General features: G+C 37.7%; 1 protein-coding gene across 1 annotated transcript in view; it reads right to left on the bottom strand.

The window, feature by feature from the left end:
* Nucleotides 1-26,298, bottom strand: part of SH3PXD2B (SH3 and PX domains 2B) — a 145,542-nt gene that overhangs the window by 63,950 nt on the left and 55,294 nt on the right. Inside the window, exon 3 of the mRNA XM_063447362.1 lies at nucleotides 20,262-20,337. Coding sequence (XP_063303432.1) covers nucleotides 20,262-20,337 — 76 coding nt within the window. The remainder of the gene's footprint in view (nucleotides 1-20,261; nucleotides 20,338-26,298) is intronic.

The raw sequence follows: 26,298 nt of genomic DNA, 5'->3' as shown, positions 1-26,298 counted from the left end.
CAAGTCAAGAGACAGGTGAACGCACAGACTGACATAATAACACTCACAAAGTAAAAATAACAATATCAGCCCACACAAAAAAAAAAAAGGAAGCACCACGTTTCAAAGTAGTTCCTATGTTGTTGAAACAATGAGCAGAGAGCACAGGATTCTAAAATTGTGATAGGAATGACTAGGAAGCAGCACCAACATAGAAAGTTAACAGACATGGACTTCCTCTTGACTGCCAATCCACAATAGAAAAAAACAAAAAACTTGCATTCATTCATCAGCACACATCATGACAAAAAACAGGATTAGAACACCAGAAGCAATGCACACTGCACTGTGTCTGCTATGTAATCCTGTTTTTTTATTTGTCATTATGTATAGAATGTGACGGCAGATAAGAAAAACTTTCATTAGTCCCTGGCCTTATTTTATAGTTAGAAAAGCCTTATGTCTATCCCACGCATGTTTAAAGTTCGTATATAATGTAAACTTCACTTCTGCTGCAAGGCTATTCCATGCATCCACTACCCTCTCAGTAAAGAAATACTTCCTGATATTATTTTTAAACCTTTGTCCCTCTAATTTAAGATTATGTCCTCTTGTTGTGGTAGTTTTTCTTCTTTTAAATATAGTCTCCTCCTTTAATGTGTTGATTCTCTTTATGTATTTAAATGTTTCTATCATATCCCCCCTGTCTCGTCTTTCCTCCAAGCTATACATGTTAAGATCCTTTAACCTTTCCTGGTAAGTTTTATCCTGCAATCCATGAACCAGTTTAGCAGCCCTTCTCCGAACTCTCTCCAAAGTATCAATATGCTTCTGGAGATACGGTCTCCAGTACTGCGTACAATACTCCAAGTGAGGTCTCAGTGTTCTGTACAATGGCATGAGCACTTCCCTCTTTCTACTGCTAATACCTCTCCCTATTCAACCAACATTCTTCTAGCATTCCCTGCTGCTCTTTTACATTGTCTGCCTACTTTTAAGTCATCAGACATAATCATTAATCACCCCTGAATCCCTTTCCTCAGATGTTGAGGTTAGGACTCTGTCTAATATTCTATACTCTGACTTGTGCAGTGGCGTACTTATAGGGGTTGCAGGGATCGCAGCTGCAACCAGACCTGTCACTCCAGGGGGCCCAGCCGCCCTGCGGCCCCCTGCGACCGGGTGCACGCCGTCATGTTTTGCGGCCCCAGCCCGCGCGGCAAACTGCCGGGGCCGCTGTTCAAGGGCCCATCGGGTGGCCCATGATGTTAGGGCCACCCGATGGGTATGGATTTTCAGGGAGCCCGGTCAGCGCTTTAACATCACACGCTGGAAGGAAGTGACAGCCCCGGTCACTCCACCCAGCATACACAGGAGGAACCTGAGCCACTACTGGACCCCAGAAAAAGTCACCCTCCTGCACCTAAAAGGTAGGAAACAGGAGGTTGACTTAAACATTTTGTATATGTGAGTGTGTGTGTGTGTGTATTTGTTTGTGTGTGTGTGTGTGTGTGCATGTGTGTGTTTCTGTATGTATGTGTGCCTGTCTTTTGGTATGTATGTGCCTTTGTATGTATGCGTGTCTTGTGTGTGTCTGTCTGTATGTGCCTTTGTATGTATGTGTGTCTGTATGTGTCTGTCTGTCTGTATGTGTGCCTGTCTCTTTGCATGTATGTGTCTTTGTATGTAAGTGTCTTGTGTGTGTGTGTGTGTGTGTCTATGTATGTATGTATGTATGTATGTATGTATGCATGTATGTTTACATATGAATCTTACCATCTGCAATCAGACACAATATATAAACAAATAGTGATATTACAAGTTTACTATATGAACAACTTATCTCCAAAAAAATTTAAAGGACCAGTCGTACTATAACCAATATAGCTCATCGTAGTGGTCAAACCCCTGAAAAGAAGAACTTGATTTCCCCTTCATGTGTACTTGTCTCCGTTTATAAAGTGTGCGGAAGTGTCTATTTGGCGAGTCTAGCAGAGAATATATCTGTGATTGTCTAATAGTGTGAGTGCCTGTGTCTCTGAATCAGTTTGTGCTTTTTTGGGAATGTGCATGTCGCTGGGAACGTGTATCTCTGTGTGTGTGCATAATATGTGAGAATGTGTGTGTGTATCTGAAAGTTTGTATCTACATACTTGTCTAGGAGTGTGCACCAAGGGAACACTGCAAAATGTTTTTGTTATTTGCCCCGCCATATGGGATGCCAGTCCTGACCATAATGCATTTGCTTTGATATCCAGAAACATTGAGAAGTAGGTATGAGGAAGGGACTACCAACAATCATTTCTAGATTTTTTGGATATAGATTGGTGTTGCCTTTATTTTGGAGTTCCATAATAGTGTTCCATCAGGAAGGATACATTTGAGATTTGTTTTCCAAGTACGTCCTGTGGTATAGATTTGCTGTGGGACTCCTCCACATCCTGCGTTCAGATGTCAGACATCTGTCTAATACCACAATTCTGATGGTCATTTATAAAAAGGGCATTTCCTGTGTATCAAAGTCTAACTGTGGACTTTGCAGAACGGAGCTGATGTAAAGAGTATCCTATGATATTTTTAAAGGGGTTGTTCTGCCACTCACATGCTGTGTGCATGCAAATAACATTATTTCAGTAAACCAATGCCACAAGGGTGCTCTTTCTCGTAAGAAAGTGAGAAAACATGAATTTCAGCGGGGAAAGAAAAAAAAGAAAAAGAAAGAAAATATATTAGTCTGCAGATTTTACCTACCACATCGGGGTGAGTCAAATTAGTCTATTTATTTTTACATTTATTTATTTAAAGCACCAGGCCTGAGTCAGATCCTACAACAATTTCTTCCTGTCTACTGTTTTCTTTTTTGAATACCTTTAAAGGAAAGCTTTCAGGAACAGATTTGGTATATTCCCTTATCCCCTCTATGTAGTTTTGATTCAGTCTTTTGTCACCTTAGCCAGGTTGTACATCCTGAATCAAAAATCTTGGAATCAGTCATACATTTTAATAAACCTAGTCATCCATTAATTTTGCTCTATTATTTGTCTCTCTCATTTTCTCAGTCTCAAAACTCTTAACTCTTCCATTCAGCTCCAGCATGCATTATCGCCCTCCCCTTTACCATACCATGAAGCAATAGCCTGCCCTTTGAATTTAGCTCAACTGATACAACCAGGAAATAACAGGGACAGTTGTCTGATTGACAGCCAGTGGGGTGTAACAAGGTTAACGCAAGCTAAAGTGCTTTAGGGGTCTGGAGCATTCCTTTAAAGTTCAAAATAGCTGCACAGGAAGCATAACTGACAAAGAATGTATCCAGTTGGCTATTTTGGCTTTAAAGGGACCCTATAATTACCCAGACCACTTCATCTCAATGAAGTGGTCTGGGTGCAGTGTCACTGTTTAACGCTGTAATGTAAAACATAGCAGTTTTTGAGGACCAAGTCCATCTTTGGTGCCTGTCAGTATGACAACCACTAGAGGCACTGACCAAGTAAAATCCAATCACATAGGAAAGCATTAATTTAATACATTCCATTGAGAAGTTTGAATGAATGCTTGGCACTCACTGTGCATAAGTATTAGGTCCCCAATGATCCTCTAAGAGGAGGAGCATTGAATTGGCCATAGCCGGAGGAGGCGATGCCTCCTTCATGGTGCTGCATGCAGCGGAGAGGTAAGTAGCACCAAAGAGAGCCACGACATAGAAAAAGATTCTATTCACCCAAGGTGTGGGCCTGGATAACAGTCAGGACAAGGACATTAAAGGGTTAGAAATATAGATTTGTATTCCTAACGATATAGTGTTCCTTTAAATTTGAAATACACTTTAAATTCTTACTTTAGTAAAATAACCCTGCAAGAGTTTTTTCACAACTAACTTTGCAACCTACCTAGGACGAGGATCAAGTCAACATTTTCTTGTCACTACTGTAAGTTAGGTTGAAAAGCTGTAATTTATTTTACAACAGGATATCCACATGCGACAAGTATATTCTTTCTTATGCATTGCTTCAAGATCAGGAGGTATAAGATCCCCCCCTCCCCTTGAGGATGCCCATAATGAGCAGGGCCGCCCAGAAGAAAGTAGGCTTACCCAATGAAGGGGTGCGTAAGCCAGATGTCAACCATTCCAGGTTGACAGACAACCTCATGGCCTGCCCTTTCTACACAGTGCAGGATCCAAATTCCTGTTCAGAGTGCAAGAACATCTAGTGATGTGCTCGTGCAGTGCTGCCCACAGATGCGGGACACCAGGAAACTAAATTGGGACAGCGAGGCTGGACCTCAAACATGACCTCTGCATTTTATTCCATTGTTGAACTACAACTCTTATCAATACAATAGTTCTTATGAAAACAGTCAACAGCTGGGGGAAATACAGTATCGGTTCACAACTAACAGGGCCCAAATAAAACCGCATCAACGTGCTCAACACCAGGTTAGATGATTCAGAATGCAACCCTCCCTCTTTCCCCTCGTTAAAAAATAAACACCCACACACCATTTTTGGGAAGTAAACATTTGATTCTTTCAGAGGATGGGAAATAAAATCGTGCATGACAGAAACATTCAGGTCAGACTGTGGGTTCATTCCTATAGCATACAGATGTTTTCCATACATTTACTCAGATCAGGAGACTAGTCAAAATGCAAACTGTGTCCTAGTTTCAACTTCCATCCTGTAACAAAGGCAAACAATTCTATATCTACAAGTCAAGTCAGGCAACACCCTGATGTCATGGTTAAAATTGCTGATACTTTAGATTTGGAATAAAATCTCTTTTCTGGGAAGAGCAACCCAAATATTATGTTAAATAATGAAGTATTGATTCAGTTCAAATGCAAGAAAAATATAGTACTATTTTCATTCTTTCTACATGGAGATAATATATTGGTATAAGATAACAATGATGTGTGTTTTCATGGGAGCCCTGCTATTATGGACAGTATGGCAGACATATGTATCGTGTTCATCCTCAAAATTAAAATTCTACCTCTATTCTCACCTTCTGGAGTTTACTGTATTTAGTTATACACTTTTGAGTGCATGATTGTGGACCTTTTAAAAATACCGATTATTGGTAACTCCTGCCTCATTATTTGTGTCTGAAATGTCTTCATAGGCTTTATATTTCCACACACAAAAAAAGTAGGAAAACAAAATTAAAGGAACACAGTAGGCACCTCTTCCACCCATTGAAGTTGTCTGGGTGCCAACTCCCATCACCCTTAACCCTACAAGTGTAATTATTGCAGTTTTTATAAACTGCAATCATTACCTTGCAGAGTTAAGTCCTCCTATAGTGGTTGTCTACCAGACAGCCACTAGAGGGACTTCCGGCCTCTTAGAAGACGCAGGTTGTCCTCACGCTATGCATGAGAACCTCCAGCGTCGGCGGAGGTTTTAACCCCTTCATCGATGTGAGAAGGGGGGCAGGAGGGAGGGGGCATTTCAGGATTCTACAGTGCCAGGATAACGGGTTTGTTTTCCTGACACTAGAGTATCCGTTTAAAATGTAACATGTTTTATTGAGTTTGCTAGGGAAGTCTGACTATTTGGTTAGTGAGCTGCTGGTTTCTTTCAAAAAGACACTACAGACACAATAACCACCCATGTTCTTGTATTAGGGCGTAATGAGCTAACTATTCATTAAATTATGTTTGTCTGTTTGTAAAAGGATCTGTGACCACATGATCTATTCAGGTTATTCAAAACATTCTAGGTCAGTGGTTCCCAAACCAGTCCTCACGGCCCACCAACAGTCCAGGTTTTGTCAGGATCTCAATTGGAGTATAAAAAGGGAAATGCATAAATAATAGATTGTTGGTGGGCCATGAGGAATGGCTTGGGAACCACTGTTCTACGTGATTTCAAGATCGAATATAAATGAAAAAGTAACGTACAAGATCAAAGAGTTTTATTTCCACAATCTAAATACATAATTATAGATTTTGCCATGCATCAGTTTGGTACGGTCATGCACCAACAATTCACTCACAGCTTACAGATAAAATAGATTCTAGTATAATAATAAAAAAAAAAAAAAAATGAATGCTATGAATAGTATGCTATTATAAGTACAGTGCATATGTAAAATGTAAAGAACTTTGCAAAATGTTTTGAGTTCACTCTTCTCATAGAAATATAGAAATAAATTGCCAATTAGTTTAGCAACAACCATTGAACTGTAGATAGTCACCCGTCTGCACTGTGTGAAGTGATTTACGCAGACCAGCTTTGACCTTTTACACAGAACTGTTTTCGAGATAAACAGTGACTTGTCTTTCCAATTATATTAAAAAAAATTACATTTGTTAAAAAATATCTGTGTGCTCCAGACCATTCTACTTCCTTGGCAACAGACAAAACTTTCTGATCTGCCCAGTGACCTCTACTCCAAAAATACAGTGCAACATATTTCAACCAAATAAAAAGGCTCTAGTCTAAAATGATAGATTAAAAAAAAAAAAGAAATTAAAAAAATTAAAAAAAAAAATCTTAAAAACTAGGTACATAAAAAGAATAGAATAGGCGGATCGTGCACAGCTCATAAAATAAAGTTTTAGCGGAGATTGAATAAGATTCAGACAAGACTGAATAAATACCTATAAAACATGGGCATGAAAAAAAATGAAGGTTTACTTTAATTTGGATTTCAATGAGAAATGCACGCCTGGGACATGGGGAAGACAAGCTAAATAAATGATTTGGCCATTATGTTTTTAAAGGACTGTTGTTCATTTAACCCACCAAGGATGTTTGTCTGTGTTAACACGGAGAATAGACGCCAACGAGGAATGTTTGCGATTTTAGTTCTAGAACACTATAGTAGTTATAATTGCTGCCATTGGTCGCTAAGGGGGATTAAACCCACATTCTGCTTGAAGATCAAAATGCTCGCAACCTGTGAAAAATGTAAAAATTACACCAATGGTACGGAGCAGGACCATTCTCTTGGCCTGCAACAAAGAAGGCAAGGAGACTAAAGTATCAGTGTGAATGCCGCTGATCTAACCCAAACATAACCATAGAGCCAACATTTCAAATGAACAAAGAGGGACACTGTAATTTTAGGGGTGTGGCAAAAGGGTCTGTTCTGAGAGGTTATTGTTGACTTAGTAATAAAAAGTTAGGTTTCAAGAGATCCCAACAGGAGATCCCTAGATTTGGTATTTATAAGGAACACTTTACAGTCCTAAGAGTGAATGCAGCTGTGATAGAATGAAGGGACATGGATACAATTGTGTAACAGCAATTCACTTTGTTGCTTATTCAGTAGTTTATTAGGCTTTATTTATTAGTTCCCAAAATGAAAACTGACCAAGTGTAACTCTGTTTACCAATTAAATAAACAGTTATTTCCCATATAGACAACCTAAAAAAAAAACAAAAAAAACAAAAACATTTTAGATGGTCTATATGGGAAGTATTTGTTTAGTGAATCTTTCCCTTTCAAATTGTATCCATGTCCCTTCATTCTATCACAGCTGCATTCACTCTTAGGACTGTAAAGTGTTCCTTATAAATACCAATCTAGGGATCTCCTGTTGGGATCTCTTGAAATCTAATAATTCTAAGTTGATTAGGGTTAAGTTGTGAAAAGTTAAAAGAGGTCAGCGCTAATAATAATAATAATAAGGAATAGGTAGGCAGCAGCCTAGCAGAATAGGTAGGCAGCGGCCTCTAACCCTCTAGCATAAGAGTAGAAAATAACAACAACAGTAGTGCAAGGCTGCGCCAAAATGTATCAATGTAGACTTATAGGATGCTCAGATTCTCCCACTCTCCCCATAATTTTTAATTATAACAATAAGAGTGGTTTTATTAAAAAAAAAAAAAACAATCAACAAACACTGGCACCTTTTGAAACAAGACGATCTTCTCAAAGAAATTTTACCAACAAAACCAATGATTGTTTTCAGGGGTGCACCAAACCTTAGATCTATTTTAACTAACAACTATACCAAAGAAACAAAACAAAATACAAATCATAAGTTTTTAGAAGGAGCAAAAGGTTTTTATAAATGTAAACGTTGTATTGTCTGCAGAAGTACTGACCCCTCTACATAATCCAAGGTCACAAGCTTCAAGTCAAACAGAACCAACAAAAGTTATAATATTAGAGATTTTATTGGATGTAACACGAAAAATGTCATTTATCTATTGGAGTGCCCTTGTGGCCTCCAATACGTAGGTATGACCACTAGGTGCTTAAAAACAAGACTAGGTGAGCATTGCAGGAATATCAAAAATGGATACCAGAACCATTCTGTATCTAAACACTTTATTAATCACAACCAGGACCCCAAATTCCTTAAATGCATTGGAATCAAAAAATGTAAAATTCCATGGAGAGGGGGAAATATAAAAAATATCCTAGGCAGATCGGAAATGGAGTGGGTCTTCAACCTGCAGACCCTAGCCCCCCAAGGCCTCAATGTAGATTTTGATCTATATAATTTTTTATAATTGATTTTATACTGCTACACCCCTTAAAATTACATTTCCCATTCTTATCATGTCCTAAATGTTATATATAATCTTCACATGTTTTTATATAACTTTAATAACTGCATTTATTCCAATGACACTATAAGAGTTTTGCGTATTGTTATCTTGGGGCTATTCTATCCGTAGTTGTCAAGTTACGGCATTACGGTCTAGAACACCACCAGTATAACCATATCACGTTAATTTACCTTTTTATTACTGTGTATATCTATCTTTTTATCACTGTACATAATGTGTCTATTATTTTATCAATACCACCTCTGCAGGTTCATAGTACAGAGGTTTAGATTAATTCTTATTAGACTTAATGTCCCAATGTCTTTTTTAATTGTCTAAATATCTTCAAATGGCTATAATATGGATATTTACATCCTATTTTTTGATTCTGTACTATATTTGCACTTTTATTGTAACACAACAAACACTCTTCTATAATATGACTTTATTAACCAGCATAGTCTCTTTTACAGTCTGATCCCACATATACATTATGATGGTTATTATTAACATTTGTCCCTTATTAATCTGATCAATACTATTATTCTAGCCCCATAGCATTGTGACCATAGTTAAGATGGCTGCTAGTAATTATTTGCCCACTTTTCTCTTGATCGATCAAGCCACGCCCCTTCCTAACTAGTTACTAGACCAGGCATAGGCAACCTTCGGCACTCCAGATGTTGTAGACTACATCCCCCATAATGCTCTTACATCCACAGTGCTGGCAAAGCATCATGGGAAGTATAGTCCAAAACAGCTGGAGTGCCGAAGGTTGCCTATGCCTGTACTAGACACTCATTATATCACAGCCTTAATTCTAAGCCAGCCCGCCCCCCACTGTGTGCGTACCGCCCACCTGACCGGCGGCCGCACACACCCACTTATTAAGACCGCCCTAATCGGCGGAAAGGTACCGCAAATCATTTCCGGCCATACAAACTACAGCCCCCACAATGCTCCCTTCACTTCCTGCCGCAAGCAATATAATGGTCACGTGACTCGCGTGTACAACTACTACATTTTCCAACATGCATTGCATCTATTTTACACGCGAGTCACGTGACTCGGTTAATTTAAGCTTTTCTAAGTCCTCACACCTCGTTTTTAAGTTATTTTAACCGCTTGAGACCCTATGTAATGTCACTATTAATGTAAAACTTTTTATTTTCATTTATTTAAAATGTAAGGAATTACTCTTTTCTATTGCCTATTAACTAGATGGACGTTTTTGGCGCCAATTTTTAACTTTCTATGCACCTATATATACACACTCTTACCAGCCAGGATTGTTAATCTTCTTCCATTTTGAAAAAGCCCTAGTGGCGAAACACGTAAATGGTTTTAAACGGTGTATTTTAAAGCAATTAAACATTCTATTTGGTTACCTTTTTTATAGGACCAATCTTATACTTATTTTATTGTATATACACTTTTTTTTATTATTTTTCCTGCCATTTTAATTTTACTTGTATCCTGTTTCAAGCAATCCATAGGTGGGGATAATTCCACCAGTGCTGTGTCAATAGAGCAGTATTTTCTGCTCTACCATTGTGAGTATATTTTATTTTACCTATTTTATTTACTTTTCCAACTGAGAGCACTATTGCTGGTTTTATATATATTCTGTGGAGTACGACGGAACCAAAGTCGGACGGACGGACCCACTTCTCCAGTATATCCTTTAGCGGGGATTATACCGCTAAGCGCCCTTCATCCCAGAGCTGGCCTTAGCTCCACCAAATGTGAGTGTACTATCCTCCTTTTTATTTATTTTACCTTTGAAGATACAATATTTCACCATTGGAAGTTTGTCATGTTTTTTATCTTCACATATACGGATTATCTACAACCCGGACGGATCAACTCCTGAGGACTGTACACATACCCTATCCATATACTAGTGAGACAGTTTTATGATTTTTATTGAACATTTTATTATTTTATATCTACTGAACATTTCAACACTTGGATGGACTCTGTTTTACCTACTTTTTAATGGTGTTTTAATAGAGACTATTATACCTAGGTTTATATATATTTTTTATATATATGCTCTATCTATATACTTGTTTTTATTTCCTATAAGTCTACATTGATACATTTTGGCGCAGCCTTGCACTACTGTTGTAATTAGGGTTAAGCGCTAGGGTGGAATTGGTACCACCAACGCTGACCAACCCTTACCTTATTAAGGGTTTCCTAGTAATTTTTGAATAATAAAAAGTTATGCAACTAAGATTTAATCTAGAACAAGAAAAAAATATCTGATCTCATTTACACATACTGATTTCTAAACACATATATTGTAGTTTAAAAACACATTACCGGGAGTTTTATTGCTGTGGAGCTCTGTTATACACTCAGACACGCTGACAATATGGAGCTCCTAGAAAAGAGGGCCATTAGGACAGCAAAAATGGACCCCAAAAAATTATTGTCCCTCCTAAATAGGGACATTTGGGAGGTATGCACATGCTCTGTGAACTACTCAAATAACAAGGCAGCTTGTGTATGTCTGATCAAGTGGTGTCAGCTGGAGGTCGAAGGACTGATATAACCTATCTTTAGATTGTCCAAAAACATAAGCGTTCCATGACAAAGCCATTGACAGCACAGTTTCTGAATGCACATCCCTCTAGGTTAATACGCTGAAAAATACTGTATTGGACTATAAAGAAGGCATCCAGCAAAAGAGGAACTTGATAAAAAGGTAGATTGTATTGGTAGCCACATCACGTTTCACTCTCTCACAAATCCAGCATGTCAGATTCGGTCTATTACACATGTCACTAGCGGGAGAACAAGGTATTCAGGCTACAACAAAGCAACAAAGAATGGCCTTCTGACAGCACTCAAACATCCTAGATCCCCCTTCCATTCTAATCAGTTGGAGAAAAGAGTAGAATTATCTCAGTCAATAAAGATTCCATATTACAACTTTTTAGTCTCTTCATTGGCAGTATTGGTATAGAATAATACAAGTCGTCTTCTTTACTTTAGTTTTTTTGGTGGATTGTTTAACTTTATTATTTAGCAACGGAAATAAATAAATAAATACGAAAACAAGTCAAAGAAGGTGTAAATCTCTTAACGTCCCTTCATGTTGCAAACAACTAAACCAAGCCAACCTCCACCCACAGAAATATCCCTGAATGACCCATCACATATCAATAACTCATGTGCAACATGTTGGGAGAAAAACCATGACTAGTCTTTTTTCTTTTTTTTTAATGGCAAATTATGACGTTTACTGTCTAAATAGAATAGCATAAATAAGAACTACAACCAATATGGCAGTACTGTGTCAGACCAGGATGAGGATGCAACTCCAACCTAGTCCTGCAGCATAACACCCGTTGCTTCCACTGAAGCAGAGGCAAACTGGACAATCGCATCATCTTTTCCAAAGATCTTTTGAAGAGCACCCCCAACAATCTACCTGCTGACAGGGGCAAGAGTAGATTCAAGACAATAGTGGGCCATAGAAATGGACATCCTGCAAGGGACACATTAAATTGTGTAACTTATGGGTTAGTGTGCTTATACTGACTCTGCCTGAAGCGTTCTGGACATGAAACACCACAGGAACTGAAAAGGAGGAGGAAAGGGTGGGAAACTTGCAAAGAGAATCAAGAGACACATACAATACCCAAGATGGAGTGCCCTCATAAGAGAAAGAGAGGTCCCTCCTGTTGCAGGCAACAAAGTAACAGCTGAGAAAAAGACGAAGAAAACTGTGTATAAAAGGCGCTTATAAAATATTGAAAATCGTGTAGATGCTACAACACTCTTGTGGGGGTCCCTCAGACCCACCTCAAATTGTAGAAACTAGAAGAAAGGTAGAAAAGCCAGAGGCAGTTCACCTATATGAGTGAAGCATACAGTGATAGTAATAGATACCTATCCTATAACAAGGGTCGTCTAGTCCTGATATTGTAGCAGTATCACTTTAAATTCAGCGTATATATACATAGAAAGAAAAACATATACAGGGAAATAATAGTGCAAATCTGTATGCTAATTAAGCGTTGTGCAGTGATCAAAACAGAATGCTAACTCACTTTTTTTTAGAGCCTAAGAAGGGATAGGCTCAAATCACTTGCACTTTTTTAATCTGGAGGGGAGACGAAGAGTCCCTACTATCCTTCTTGTCAGAACTTAATGACAACACATGGGGTATTAAATTGGAGAGTAATTACAGCCGTCAGTCCATTGATTTTTTGGACCTTCAAATATACATAGATGAAGGAGAAATTAAAACTAAGACACATTTCAAAAAAGTAGATGTCAATAGTTATATTGAGGAGACAAGCTGCCATTTTTCACCCTGGCTTACCAACGCACCTAAAGCACAATTGATGAGGATCAGGCGAAACTGTACTGATAATGAAGTTTTTAATATCCAATATTGTAAAATTCTCAATGATTTTAAACAAAAAGGCTATAAAGCCCAACTATTAGATAAAGCTCAACGTGAAGTTGCTCTAAAGGATAGAGAGTCACTCCTACAGTATAAAACACCACCCACTGAGACAGAGGAACGGAATCTAGCGTTCATTTGTGATTTCAGCTGCCAGAGTTATAAATTAAAAAGAATTTTCCAGAAATACTGGCCAATTCTACAAAATTATACGTTCCTGAATAAGGTCTTACCAAATAAACCTATTTTCACCTATAGAGGAGTTCTCAGTTTAAGGACTAATTTAGTACGTAATCATATAAAAGAACGTGCAACGATTAAAAATGTCTTTAATCAAAAGAATGGCTTCTATGGCTGTGGCACATGTGGTGCTCGCAAAAAGCGGCCAAAAAAAGAGACATATAACTTCATTCTCTACCTGCGAGTCTCAATTTCAAAGCAACGCAAACAAAGCAAACAGCCTAATAACTAATTAAATCACAGGGGATTTAAAATTATTATTACTAACTAAGTTAAATCTTATCTCACTACATAATCTATTTATGTAGCTACTGCTTTAAAGCTTTTCGAAAGGATTTATATACATGCTGTGGGAATGTCAATTTTCATTGTATTTAAATTTAATGCACAGTTTATTGATATATGTATTCTCATTTTTTCCATTTATGCCCCAATCATTTTTTCTGCATGCTTGACACAAATGAGGACATCTTTACAATATACAAGATATATGTACATCCTTCTACTTGCCTAATACAAATTGTAAAAAAATAAAAAAAATACAAATATGGGTTAAAGGGCATAAGGGAAGTGACAGGCACGAATATATGATACTCTGCTACTTTCCCTACTTATTGCCCACAAGTAAAATGGCGACCGCAATACCAGAAGTGATTTCACTTCCGGTTACAAACAGAATTAAAAAAAAAAAAATAAAAAAAAAAAAAGGAATTTGACAAGCCACACTACACTCCCCCCAAACGAGTGATGTGATTGGCTAACCAATGAGGAAATCTACCAATGAAGAACCGGACCAGGATATTTAAACCAGAATGAGGAGGAGAGCAGTGAACACCGATTGAGAAAGCCCTCAAGTAGGGCGAAACGCGTCTCGGAAGTGAAGGATATTTATGGGACTTTTTTTATTCTGTTTTATTTGTTTGTATTTTACTGCCTGCTGGCAAAATCAATTTTTATTTTTAATTCAAGTCTCCTCTGATCTTCACCAAACCTGCTCCAAGAAGAGAAAAGTGTCTCCCTTATTGACACTCAAGCTGGTAACCTCAGAGCCGAGTACCTGGCTCTGAATAAGGTGAGCACCTATTTAAAGATACAGTATACTCACCTTTATAACCTAAGTTACTACACTATATTAGCTCCTATTACGTTTTCCCTGTATCTCTTATCTCTGAGGGATTCCACCAACTCTTCAAAAAAGGGGACAAGTACCACCAGACTGTACTAAAGCGCAAGTGATTTGAGCCTATCCCATCTTAGGCTCTAAAAAATGTGAGTTAGCCTTCTGTTTTGATCACTGCACAACGGTTAATTACCATACAGATTTGCACTATTATTTCCCTGTATATGTTTTTCTTTCTATGTATATATACGCTGAATTTAAAGTGATACTGCTACAATATCAGGACTAGACGACCCTTGTTATAGGGTAGGTATCCATTACTATCACTGTATGCTCCACTCATATAGGTGAACTGCCTCTGGCTTTTTTCTACCTTTCTTCTAGTTTCTACAAAGTAACAGCTGAGCTACATGCACTTAAGGTACACTATAGTCACCAGAGCCATTACAGCTTAATGTAGTGGTTCTGGCGTCTATAACCTGCAAACTTTTCAATGTAAACACTGGCTTTTCAGAGAAAAAGTGTTTAGATTGGTGCCTAGTAACACCTCTAGTGTCAGTCACTCAGACAGCCAATAGAGGTGCTTCCTGGGGTAGTGCAGCACTGGCATTCAGCATCTCCACGCTTTGCATTGAGACACTGAACGTTCCCCATAGAGATGCATTAATTCAATGAGGAGAAGCTGATTTTCTGCACATGCAAAATAGCCTCCCAATACTTGTATATGGGTTGGCTGAGAGCATCAAGAGTGAAGATCTCAGCCATGGAGGCAGAGCCAGGCAGGGCCAGCCACGGTGAGACCGGTGCAGTGTAGGAGGAAAGATGCAATCAGAGCTAGGCCAGTCACCTAAAATGCCATATCAATACTATAGTGTCAGGAATACAGGTTTGTATTCCTGACACTAGATTGTCCCTTAATCCCTTAAGGACCAAACTTCTGGAATAAAAGGGAATCATGACATGTCACACATGTCATGTGTCCTTAAGGGGTTAAGGACATCTTCCATAAAGATACGAGCTACTATTATGCTACATGCCCATTGGGGGCCCTCCATTACCATGACGGAGCAATTTTTTGCAAATCATTGCAGCTGTAAGCCCACTACAGGCAGAATAACTTTAACATAGGTAGCCATGGTTTTTGAGGTATCACTTTAGCTGGAAACTCAGATACTAGGAATAATGTTCAAGTAGCAGCAACATTTCGGTCACACTATATGAGTTATCCCCACACTCTTAATTACAGTCACTTCATGTCATAATGGAGCAGGGGGAGCAGCATGTGCTGGGAGAAAGTCTGATCCCTGCTGCCGCAATGACTTGAAGTGAGGGACCATATTAGATCAGCTTTCCTAATAATCGCAGAATATGCAAATGAACACAGCATTCACTAATTTATCCATATTAACCAATGCCTAGCTATAATATGCACAAAGTCATCCTTTTGGGTCTTCCCAGCATGGCACTGGTTGGGAGAGGAAAAAAGTGAGAAAAACTGCCCCAGATTTAGGTAAATTTTCAAACGTTGCATGTGAAACTTTTTATTTTTTTTAATTTATTTTTTAAGACCCTTCAACTTTCAATGGGCACTATAAGCACCATAACCAATTGCAGTATTGCAGTTGTAATGATGCCAGCAGTCCCTTGTACCAAATGCCTTATCAATAGTTTGACATTTACCTGGATCATTAGGGGCCCATGTTCGTCCTGTCTTCTGTGACAACACTAAAGCAGAAGTTCCCATTACACTTTATCAATATTTTTTTTACATCAACCACTGGCTAAGAGTGAGCAGTATTATGATTGGGGACATAGCAGGTAAACCCTAAAATATATGAGTACCCAAACTATTGCAGGAAACCGTAAAACATACTAAATTCTTACCTGTCGTAATATAGTTTTCATGAAACATGATCTACAGTAGTGTTATACTGCATTGCACAGCATCAGTCATATATCCACAAAATGCCATTAACTCAGCATATTGAACCCATTAACTTGCAAACTGAACATGTTTCCCTTTGAAAATAGCACAGGAGGAAGCCAGGTTAACCAAGCCTTTAATCTATCTCAAAATATGTCCCTGAATGCATGTTCTGTTTCTGTAAAAGAAAGGGTCATCTCATAGAAAAGTGCAGAACAGATTATTATTTTGGCACACAAATAAAAAATAAAAATCTCTGCACTGCATACTTTCTACTGGGATAGGACTGCTGATACATAGTTTGCAGAACCCAAGATTGCTGACAAAGACTTACTGCTGTTAATGGCTTCCAGAACCTGCCTAATTCCAAACGGATTCTATGGAATGTTTGCAGTGAGCATCAAACACATTACACTAATGCACTCCAAATTACAGTCAGAACACTCTACTAGTAAAATAAAGAATCACCAGAAAAGAAATTGCTTCCTTTCTGATAACACTCTACTAGACTTGTGCACACCGACAAAATTTAGTTTGGCCGAACCAGTTTTTAAATATATATATATTGTAACAAAAAAACTGGTGTATAAAAATTGGAAAAATAGGGCGCACTCATAAGTGTGCTGCTGAAGCCAAGTAAGACAACAAACAAGATCCAGTGAGACTCACTCACTAAACAACAGCTTTAACCCCTTCAGGACCGGCCTGTTTTTGCGATGTTTGTACGTTAAGGACCAGAGCAGTTTTAACACTTTTGTGGTGTTTGTGTTTAGCTGTAATTTTCCGCTCTCTCATTTACGGTTCCCATACAAGTTATATATTGTTTTTTCCACGACAAGAAGGGCTTTCTTTACATACCAGTATTTATATTATGTCATATATTGTATTTAAAAAAAATAATAAAATATGGTGAAAAATAAAAAAAAAACATGTTTTTGGACTTTTACTTGAAAAATATTTTACTTATCTACAAAAGCTAATGAAAAAAACTGCTAAATAGATTCAAAATTTTGTCCCGAGTTTAAAAACACCCAGTGTTTACATGCTTTATTGCTTTTTTTTGCAAGTTATAGGCCTATAAATACAAGTAGGAAATTGCTGTTTCAATATATATATATTTTAAATGTATCAATAGTGACATTGTTACACCGTTATCTGTCATAAATCCCCGAAACACACCTAACATGTACATATTTTTTAAAGTAGACAACCCAGGGTATTCAAAATGGGGTATGTCCAGTCTTTTTTAGTAGCCACCTAGTCACAAACACTGGCCAAAGTTAGCATTTATATTTGTTTGTGTGTTAAAAATGCAAAAAACGCTAACTTTGGCCGGTGTTTGTGACTAAGTGGCTACTAAAAAAAGCTGAACATACCCCATTTGCAATACCTTGGGTTGTCTTCTTTTGCAAATGGTATGCCATCATGGGGCTAATTCTCATTCCTTGGCTACCATACGCTCTCAAAGGCAACCTAACCAATCTGACAAATTTCAATAAAAAAAAAAAAGTAAAATCAAGCCTTATATTTGACCCTGTAACTTTCACAAACACTATAAAACCTCTACATGTGGGGTACTGTTATACTCAGGAGACTTCGCTGAACACAAATATTAGTGTATCAGAACAGTAAAATATATCACAGCAATAATATCCTCAGTGAAAGAGCTGTTTGTGTGTGAAAAATGCAAAAAACTTCACTTTCACTGACAATATCATCGCTGTGATATGTTTTACTGTTTTGAAACACTAATATTTGTGTTCAGCGAAGTCTCCCGAGTAAAACAGTACCCCCATGTACAGGATTTAGGGTGTCATAGAAAGTTACAGGGTTAAGCACAGTGCTAGCAAATTAAATTATCTGGACTTTTGGCCTGGGTTGGCAGGCAGGTCCCTCAAATTGCAATCATTAAAATTACTTAATTAGGTAAAAATATTACATAAATATGCACGTAGAATTTTAATATATATACATATTTATATATTTGACGTCTACGTGTATATTTATGAAATTATTTATGTAATTATGTATGTGGACATATGTATATTTCGTATTATTTTTATTTATTTATTTATACATAGATATATATATCATTACATTCTAAGTGTATTTTGATATAAATATATATATATATCAATATCAAAATACTGTTAGAATAAAACTGAATATATATATATAATTTTTTTTTAATTATTAAAAATTATTTTTATTTTTTGTTATTTATTTTTATTAACATATTATTTGTATTTTATAATAATATATATATACCATATATATAGTTATTATATATATATTGTATATATTCGTGTGTAATTTAAATATAAGTGTATTTTTATAATTATATACGTATATATAAATATAAAAATACACTTAGTGTGACATTATATATATATGATATATATACATATATTATATATAGGTATATATAGATATAATACATGTATATATAGCATATATATATACACATATTATTATTTTTTTCACACTTATTACTTTATTTTAAAACTTTATTTGTGATTTTTTACTTGCAGGGAGACTGCCTGTCAGCACAGACAGTCCCCCTGCAGGCAGATACAAAGACCCCTATTGCGGTCATGTGATCGAGTGATCACATGGCCGTGGGGTCCTGATCTGCCGAGGGGGGGCTGCCCGGGCAGACAGGCAACCCCCCTGGACCGGGAGGAGAGCTGATCGCCGCCGTGGGACCGACGGCGATCAGGTAAGTAGCCCAAAACCGTTATGACGGTTCAGGACCGTCAGCGGTCCAAACGCACGTTTTACCGCTGACGGTCCTGAACCGTCAGCGGTCCTTAAGGGGTTAAAGCTCATAGAATGGAATAGGTTTTTGTTGTTTTTAGAACACCTGGCTTAGGCAAAAATAATGGAGGTTTAGTTACAGTATATGATCACACATTCCATAAGCCTGCCACAATGTCAATGTGGCCAATTCTTGGCAGGTCCCACTCTAGCAGCCTTAATGCCTACTTTTAGGAAATTAACCCACTTACTAAACTAACAAAATAGTTACAGCACAGAGTACACCAATTATCTAGTTGAAGAAGAATTTAAAAAGTTTAAAGCTATTTTGGTCTAACATTTTGTAATTCCTCAGTGAATTACTAACAATTTTAAGTTTAGTGTATTACCCAGTAACAGGGGCAAACCAATTCTACCGATGGAAAGGGAGCTCACAAGATTATGTTTCGTGTGGCAAATTAATAGTTTTCCAATATAACCTTTTTGTTAAACTTACACTGTAAGGGTCTTCAAACGCACTCATACCCATGAATAGAAATCTGTCAAACAGTCGCCCCGAAACGCGATACTACATTTGAGTTCAAGTCTTTGTCAAACATATTTAATCAATTGCTGTTTACAATAAGTAACGAATTTGCAATAAGTAACATTATACATTCTCTTAAAAGGACCACTATAAGCACAGAGGCCACTTTGTCTCAATCTATTTGAATTGAATTTGAATTGTGCAGCATTTCATGTTGCTGCTTAGGCACACTAGCTTTAATTTGGGGATGCATTAGATTGGCAGAGTTAACAAGCTTTATGATTTCATCTAAGGAGATGGACCAGCAGGACAGAGAATGGCACAGAGATGGATTTGAAGTAAGTAAATCTCCTTACCTACTTCAATTGGGTAATTGCAGTAATCTAACCAGGCCTCAGGACACTACAGAATTAGAAATACATGTTTGTATTCTAAACGCTATAGTATTCCTTTAAAGAGAAGTTTAAATACAGTAATATATCTGTGGTTTGCAAATACCTGGCCATCAACTCTTAGACTACAACTACCACAAACATTTGAAAGAAAAAACAAGCAAAACAAAACACAATGTAACTGGAAAAGTACAACATTGTTTAACCTGTTAACAGTTGGAGTTCCTGCATTTCCTGAGTCCCGGTCTATAGTCCACAAATAATCTGTTCTTTTAGCCATCAGTTCCTGTGCGACTGATATATAACATATGTATAAATTCCAGAGGAACTTAAAATGCAACTAATTTAAATCCCGGTCTTAAATGTTGGGATGTGGCATGGATACACATACCTGGTAAGAATGGAATAATTCGTTGTTTTGGGTCTTTCTGACCACCTTCTACTGGAAACTTGTCCAACATCTGCATCTGAAAATAGAAGAGATAGTAAAATTTAAAAAAGTAACATCTAAAATAACCAAAGGTTTTTGTTTGATAAACCGAAAAGACCAACAGAGAAGATCAATACTGTGAAAGGGATAAGAAAGTGCTATATGTCTGGTCCTAAGAAAATACATACACCTGGTTACTAACTAAAGTGAGAATTCAAAGGGGATTTCAGATCTAAGCCCACAGCAGCCAAAGTGGAAGCAAAGTAGACTTAGAGATTTCTTTCTAATTCAGCTATTTGGCCTTAAATTTGAAATTCACTTGGAATTTCCATTTTAGTAAATAACTCTAACATTGTTATTCACTAAATTGAGATATGTTGGGAAATTAGCCTGACCTACACAAGTGAACTCCACATACTTGTTGAACTCAGCCTTGGCAGTCCGTGTGAATGAATGGGTAAGATTTCACAACAAACACAGATATATTTAGTCAAATCACATAAATTGGTTAGCTGCCAGAATGACCAATTACATAATTTAGTCACACTTTGAAGGGAAATAATCGTTTCCTGCTAATTAAAACAAGGTTTTCCGTATTGTTTGAAAAATGCCTCATTAAAGAGATTAGCACAGCAAGATACTCATCTGATCGTACACACAGAATTGAAGCCAACCACCTTCTTTAAATACAGTTGGGTAAGCTATGGTGTAAACATGGGTAGAGTATCAGTTTTTATGGAACCCTCAGGATATTTATCTTTGTAACTTACGGTTTTAATTATTTTCTCTCATTGAGAAAGATGGATGAGTAATAAAAAAGGTAGGAAGGTCTCAAGACATGATACTCTAAATCAGATATTGCCAAAAAGGTAGATCCCCAGCTGTACATTACATCTTCCCTAGCCTTAAGCCACATATCTGTTTTCAATTTTTTTGGATACAAATTTGGTTTAGTAAAGCATCCTAGGTGCATGTCAACCCATGCAATCTCCCCTTTCATGTGGATGCTTTGTCTTCAATGCCAAAGGCGGTGTTACTCTGCGGTTCTAAGGTCATATCTCTGTATCTCATTCTCACAATGCTATTCCACAATAATTCCATTAGATCAGTGCAATATTTTTGTCAAGTGTTGGATCTTTTGTTTACAATTGTTTGTTTGGGTATCATGGACCTTCTAAAAACTACCACCATGTTTTGTATCTTGCTTAACAAAAAGTATTAAAAACAATAAATGAAAACAAAGGGCAATAACTTTCAAACCCTAGAGGGAGACCAAAATGCTATTCTAGTGCTCTGTTTCAGCTGGTGCTCAGTATTCATGTAACATTACACCACTTACACTAAGTCATAGAGTGAGCCAATGAGAAAGGAGAGGAAATAATTGAAGTGATAGATATAGATATGTCCAAACAGATACCACCCACCCACCCACCTAGTGGAGCATTGGAAATCAACTGCTTTTGTCCCTTGTTCAATTATGCTTCTCCACTGCTGATGTCCCTCTTTTGCTTTTCGCAAATTACTTTTGGTCCTATCTCGACCTAATTTCATACCTCATGAAAACCTACTTTTACCATTCTTTTCTGTCCTGTCTAACTGTACCCCTAGTCATCTTATAATCCTTCCTATAAAAAAAATACCCCAAAACACACAAACACTAGGTACAGCAGTCCAAAAAGAAACAGAGTCATCGTCAATATATTTTATTTAAAGTAATACACACTAGGTCAAGTTAAAGGTGTCTAAAACTATTTCATATTGGTGATCAAAAGGTTTATAATGCTAAAGAGGAAAAACAATTATATGTGAAGCTAAAAATGTAAATTAACACCCTGCCAACCCTCCAAACATTGCTTGCCACTTTACACCGTTAGCGAGACAGCAAGGAAAATGCTGGGCTCAGAGTTTTGAAAATGCTACACATAAGCATGAAACATATACTCCAAAACAAACACAAACCCTCAGCTTTAACCACTCAAAACTGTTTGTATTAAGACAGTGGACCACATTTTGATAGTTGCAATAATGCAAAGCCTTTTGTTTTGGAGGATAACAGCTGTTCTGCTGTTGACAATCCAAAAACTCAAACCACATAACAGATTAAGCTAAAAGGAATATGTGGAGGAAGGGAGCAAGGAGAAGGACACACACACACACACTTTTCAAATGGCAGGATTGATTTATTTAAAGATCTCTAAAGTACGTAAAAGCAAACTCATAGTTCACTCACTTATCCCAGAAATTAGGTATAATTTAAACGGCTAAATAATAATAATCTGAGTCAGCAAGCTCTGGTTTCCAAAACTATTTGGACTTTCCATCTGCTGATTTGTGCCTTTCTTACTGCACACTCCCTCCTTTTACTGGTAGAAAGGAGCCAGACTGAGGAACCGCAAAGAGGGTCTTGAACTTCAAGAAGATGAGGCTGCCGTGACATCTGGTGCAAAGATGGCTGCTTTCTCTTTTAAGTTTTGTTTGGGGGAGTAAGATCTAAAACATACAGGCTAACTGTGCACTGTACAGATCGACATATACAGACAAAAAAAAAATTTGGCATTTTTCAACTTTCAAAGCACTAACAAAACTCGACACAACAGGAGATGTAAAACTTTTACTACTGGAAGAAATACCCATTCAGCTGTGGACATACACGGACAAACAGATTTGAGCCAAGATATTGAGGAAGGGTGTGCGAGCCAAAACTTTACTCCTCTATATTTTTGGTTTGTTGTAATCAACTGTCTGTCAGGCTTATAAGAAGGGCTGAATTACAGATCAGTGTCTTTACAATTTTCATAAATACTTTAGCTTTACCCAACAAGAAGTAGAAAGGTATAAAACAGAATGAAGAAGCATTAAAAGGTTGCAGTTACTGAGTTATTTTACACACACACACTACATACATACATACATACATACATATATATAAATTGAAAATTGCCAGTTAATTTCCTTATTCATAAAAAAAAAAAATGTTTAATGAAATGCCCTTTGAGATATAAGGTTTCTAGAAGCAAAGTGGGTGGTTGTGGAGAACTACAAGACCAAGTACTGCAAAAGTAAAATGATAAAACCAGATGGTTGTTCATCTGATCTCTCGTCTCTTGCAATTAAATTAGGAGAAAAAAAAAAAAAAACACTAAAATTCATAGGAGGAGAATACACTAAGGACTGACCATACATTCCTGAAGAGCTCAAATCTCATAGTAAGGTAACCACTTCATAATTGAATCATGGACAAAAAAAACAAACAAAAAAAAAAACACATTATTCAGTGCTGCACTAAGAAGACGTTTTCCATTAGCACCCTGAAGTAGGTATTGTTCTAGAACTCTGGTTGGCTAGATGTGGAATACCTAATCCAAGTCAAGCATTTTGGGATTTACATATTACCCACGTATTTCCGCAGTACATTACAATCAGATAGTGGACATAATTAAAGGGGCATTCATCCTTTTGAGACAATTGAATAAGGTGTCCAGTTCTGCAGGCAGAGAAAGCAGATAAATGGGATTTTTTTTAATATCTACCTGCTTTTAGTCCCTATGTTTTACAGTCAATCACTGTCCTATCCCTGAGTATTGCGGAAGTTTACATTGAGCAGGAATGTACGACACGCCAGCCGTGAATGCGCATTATCTGCGTTCATGGTCTGCACATCCCCTAGACAATGCATCTACCTTAATGAACAGGGAAGGACATACAGTCACATTAGGAAGGTGCTGTGATTGCGCCGTTGTGCCACCCAATGTCCTTTTGACGGCTCTCCTAAACCCCCACAGGAAATGAATCATTAATGCCGAACTTACCTTTCCTCAACCGATTCCTCTTCTCTCCTTCTGTCAGGATCTGTTCTTCATTTCTTCCTGTCTGCTCTAGTTTTCTTTAAAACATAAGACAAAGTAGGGACTATTTTGTCTTATGGAGGTTTCCTATGCCTGATCATCTATGACAAGAGGAGGATCAAAGTGTGCTCCGTTTCCTGTAGTCAGAGAAATGTTCCCACAAGTCTTACCTTTCCTCCGTGATCTTGCGATGCTTCCTGTCAGTATTTCTGAATGTCCTCTCATATAGACAGGACGCAGGCGAAACTACCGAATTTTGTCCTAACAGAATGAGAACAGTTCGCGAGTAGCAGCATGTCTATTAAACAGTGAGCAGCCTGTGGCTGATGAATGAATGGATGAAATTCCTGTTTGCATGCCCAAGTGTTTCACTGGGCATGTGCGGTAATTTCACAGCTCTATCTAGTGTGGGTTGATGACATGTCCCACAGGGACTTCAACTACCCACACAAAGATGGAGGCACCCAGGACCTAGGTCCAGGCAGAAAAGAAAAAGATTAAAAAAATAAGTAATATGGGGGGCTTAGGGGCATTTGGGGGTGACTAGGGGGACAATTAGATGTAGTGGAGTCGTGAGGGGGATTTAAAAAAAAAAAACCACGGGATTCGGCCATGACAGTGAAGCTTTAAAGCATTAGAATCAAGCTTTAGAATGCCCCAGACTGCAGAAAAGTTAAGCAGGACGGGGGCTAAAGCTATAAAAGAAAAAAAAACAAAAAACAATGAACTGCACTGCACACACAATCTACCCTCCCCCCCCCCCACACATTCACACCCACCCAACACACAGTAACTCTGTTGCACTCACCAGATGCAGTTACCTTGTCACACTTACCCCACACAATCACCTTGACACACTTACCCTCATACCCACACACACAGTACCCTAATACACACACACACAAACAAACATAACACTGCTTTGTCAAACACAAAATGCACACATCCATATCACAAGCTGACCCTTCCATACACACATCCCATGGCAAACAGCTCCCTCACACACATACACTCCCAGACACAGAGATACACATGCTCACAGACACTAAAATGGGACAAAAACTAATTTTGTGGCACTGAGACCAATTTATTCTCTGACAGTTTAGCCACTAGTACACTTATACTGTGGCACGGAAACCTTTTAGACAAGTTATGGCGTAATTTCATATAGAAAATACAATGTTTCGCCCAGAAAGAGAGAGTATACGGACTATAAGGAATGTTTTAATGTAGGTATCCAGGGAAATTAATTATACTGTTCCTTTAACCATATAACCACACAAAAATGTGATTCTTTTTTACATCTCTGCTAATAAATGGAACGGATTTCCACAATTTTGAATCCTTTTTGTTTGAAACAAGAAGGGATTTGTATACATTATGCCCAGTGTAGATGTTGCAATTCAAACCCCCTCTCAACCAAAGCCTGATTGTGGCACACTGCCTGGCATCCCGACTTGGTACGATCAAAGCCTTTTCACAGTCCTGAACCAGGTTTAACACATGGGCCATAGTTCTGGGGCAAGAGGCTGGCTAGCAGGCCCCTCCAGAAGCCCATGACGAGGTTCTGTTCACCACACTGAGCATTTACATTTACAAATAGATTTTGGACCACCAGTTTGACCTGTGGGCTCAATAAAATCAATGGATAGTATTCCACAATAGCGAAGTGCTTTCAGGACAAAAATTGCTGTTCAACTGATTTGAAATCGAAGATATGAGATGGATAGGCAATTACACACTTCACCACCACAGTGTCAGTGAACATCTAACATCTAACATCTAACATCTGTGTTTAACATCTAATAGAGACATTATAAATCCAAAGGTAGAAACATAGAAGATGTCACACCCCTAAAATGAAAGTGTCCATCTTTGTCCATTTGAAATGTTGGGAGGTGTGCCTTAGACGGAGATACAGGAAAAGACCAGAGGGGCTCCTAGCAGAAACTTGTATTACAAATGTATTATCTTCACAAACATTTTTTTTGGTTTTTTTTTAAACACACTTACATTTACATCAGAGTGTCTCATTTGTATTCGAATTTCCTATACTGCACAGCAGAGGGAAGAAAGAAGAAAGTTGGGAGCCAGAGGTGACGGAGCCCCAAATTTGGTGTTAAACCATTGCTAAACAGTTTAAACATTTAAGG

This window comes from Pelobates fuscus, chromosome 3 (genome assembly GCF_036172605.1).
Source record: "Pelobates fuscus isolate aPelFus1 chromosome 3, aPelFus1.pri, whole genome shotgun sequence".
NCBI classification, from domain to species: domain Eukaryota; kingdom Metazoa; phylum Chordata; class Amphibia; order Anura; family Pelobatidae; genus Pelobates; species Pelobates fuscus.
The sequence above is the reverse complement of the archived record's forward strand: the minus strand, read 5'-3'. Positions and strand labels throughout refer to the sequence as shown.